Source organism: Notothenia coriiceps, unplaced genomic scaffold (genome assembly GCF_000735185.1).
Source record: "Notothenia coriiceps isolate Sejong01 unplaced genomic scaffold, NC01 NC01_scaffold00003283, whole genome shotgun sequence".
In the NCBI taxonomy this organism is placed as follows: domain Eukaryota; kingdom Metazoa; phylum Chordata; class Actinopteri; order Perciformes; family Nototheniidae; genus Notothenia; species Notothenia coriiceps.
This window is the reverse complement of record NW_011335984.1, coordinates 34-2,431: the sequence shown is the minus strand read 5'-3', so window position 1 is coordinate 2,431 and position 2,398 is coordinate 34. Positions and strand designations below refer to the sequence as shown.

General features: G+C 46.0%; 1 protein-coding gene across 1 annotated transcript; it reads left to right on the top strand.

Moving 5' to 3' along the window:
• Window positions 1-813: 813 nt before the first annotated feature.
• On the top strand, window positions 814-2,174 carry LOC104941234 (neurabin-2-like; the record flags this gene model as incomplete). The annotated part of the gene is made up of 2 exons (XM_010766300.1): window positions 814-1,263; window positions 1,461-2,174. Coding segments are annotated over 2 exons (1,164 nt in total), but the record flags the coding sequence as incomplete, so codon positions are not given.
• Window positions 2,175-2,398: the final 224 nt, after the last annotated feature.

The window sequence follows — 2,398 nt, the reverse complement described above, 5'->3', positions numbered from 1 at the left end:
AGATGGACATTTATTAATCCCCGTGGGGAAATTCAGTAGTTTAAACAGCAACAGGGTGAGATTGAAAACAGGACAGCACAGATTCACACAAGATTAAAGATTAATACAATTAAAGATTCAATTATATAAAGTTATATTTATACATATTAAATATATTTACATGTATGTGTGCCGGTAAAAGTTATTGTGAAAACACTGTGTGGACAGTTTGTAATCAGGCCTAGGATCCATATTTTCCCGTTACGATCCTGCTTTGATCGGTCTGAGGTTAAGGTTAGGCGAACATGGAGAGATCCTATTGGAGCCATTTCTACACTAAGTGCATATGACCATAAAACTGTTGAATCTTAAAACCTTCCAATCTTGGTTTGATACGATACGAAACAATATGATATGATAATACTTCAATGGTCAGTGTAGGTGCCAAATGCTACTTAGCCTGAGTTCATTATTTGTATTACTATTATTTGTTTACGTCACTTTTATTTGTATTTGTTGAGCACTTCCGGTAATTGTCACATGGGTGTGGTTTGTGTATATAGGTCACCTGTTTCATGTGGAGTGCGGATGACAGAGGGTGAGCTTGTGTTGCCGTCTTTGTCCCTATAGTTATTATGTTTAGATTTTGTTTATTAAATATCGTCAAACCATCTTACTTCAGTATGGACTTTCTCATTGAAAACGCGTCGCAGCTCATAGCCAAGCTTAGCCTCTCGGCGTCTCAAACTGAACTGGAAATTGAGCCGCCACAGTCGGATCAAGTCTGAAATGTGACTTTGGGAGGCTAATGCTTCTGGTTTTCTTTCCTCCCAGGAGAAGCAAGCTGCCACAAACCGGATCTTGCTGAAGAAGGAGCGAGCATCGGGCTTCCAGGACAGCCGCCTGGATGTTGTGGCTCGATTCAACGGATCCACGGAGGCTTTGGACCGGCTGGACGACCCCCCAGCTCCACTTCCTGCTCCACCTCCTATTCCAGCTCCTATTCCTGATTCTATCCCTGATTCTATCCCTGCTCCTGACGTTCTTTCCGTTGCTTCAGCTTCAGTCGGGGATGCCGTCAGTCCGACCGTTAGTCAGCTCAGCGCCAAGTTCGAGAAGACAGAGAAGACAGAGAAGACCGAGAAGACCGAGAAGACAGAGAAGACAGAGAAGACCGAGAAGACCGACCCCCCGCAGAACAATGTCGCCCAACGTCGGCCAGGTCCTGTTTTACCGCCAAAACCCAAACCACCTCCAGCGAGAGGGGAGGCGACCGGAAGGAAGGTAAGAAGAGTGTGCCTAATTGGGTTAATCTGGTAGAGTTTGTGGTTTATGTGAAGGAAAAATAATCTTAGAGCTAAACAATTAAATGCGGTGTTCCCCAGGGCTCATATTTGGGTCCTGCACTTTTTGTTTTTCTATATGCATTCATTTTGAAACGTTATTATGCTGATGACACTCTGATTCTGATTCTCTTTCAGACGAAGGTGCCACCTCCCAGTAAGGAGAACCAGAAGGAGGCGACAGAAGGAGAAACGAGCACCAAGGCAGCAAAACTACCAGAATTGGCGGCAGACTGTCTACAAAACAGCTCAACTGAATTGATATCCGGCGAAGACAAGGAAGGGTTTGGACAGTCAGGAGAAAAAAAGCCTACTTGCTCTTCCTCCTCCTCTTCCTCCCCCTCCTCCTCCTCGTCTTCTTCAGAGGTCAAAGGGGAGTTGGAAGTCCAGCCGATAGCGACTGAAGCTCGGGGTTCGAGTACAATGACTCCTCCGGGTCAGGATCCAAAAACTGACGAGCAGGAAGGATCCAGGCTGGTTCAGGCCGACGTTCATGCCTCTTTGGAAAATGGAGAAAAAGATCCTCCTGGTTCCTCTTCCTCTTCCCCGGAGGAACGAGGAAAGGACTCTGACAGAAGAGGAGAGGAAGAGGAAGAGGATGAGGATGGCTCGAGGAAGGAGGATTACTCCGAGGGGGATTTGGTGGATATCAGTGCGTACAGTGGGATCGGAGAGGAGGACTCTGGGGGAAGTCAGCTGGACGATGAGGAGGACGAGGAAGATGAGGAGGAAGAGGAGGAAGAGGAGGATTATCAGAAGGAGAGCAGCTGCTCAGAGATCCAGGGACTTCCTGAGGAGGAGGAGCCTCCGCCGGCCAATCGGAAGATCCAGTTCAGCGTTGGGCCAATCAAGGTGAGTCGGATGGACTTGGTTTGTGTTAGAAAAATATCTCTCGTCACCGGCTTGAGCTTCAATCTCAGGATCCATGTGTTTATGACCCTCTCAAGAATGGAAGTAGTCAAAACTAAAAAAAGAATTTGTTGGTATTTTTCTCAAAATCTAAAAATGCACTTTTTCTCAAAATGCAGACTTTTTCTCAAAATGTTGACTTTTTCTCAAAAATCTGTATTTTTCTC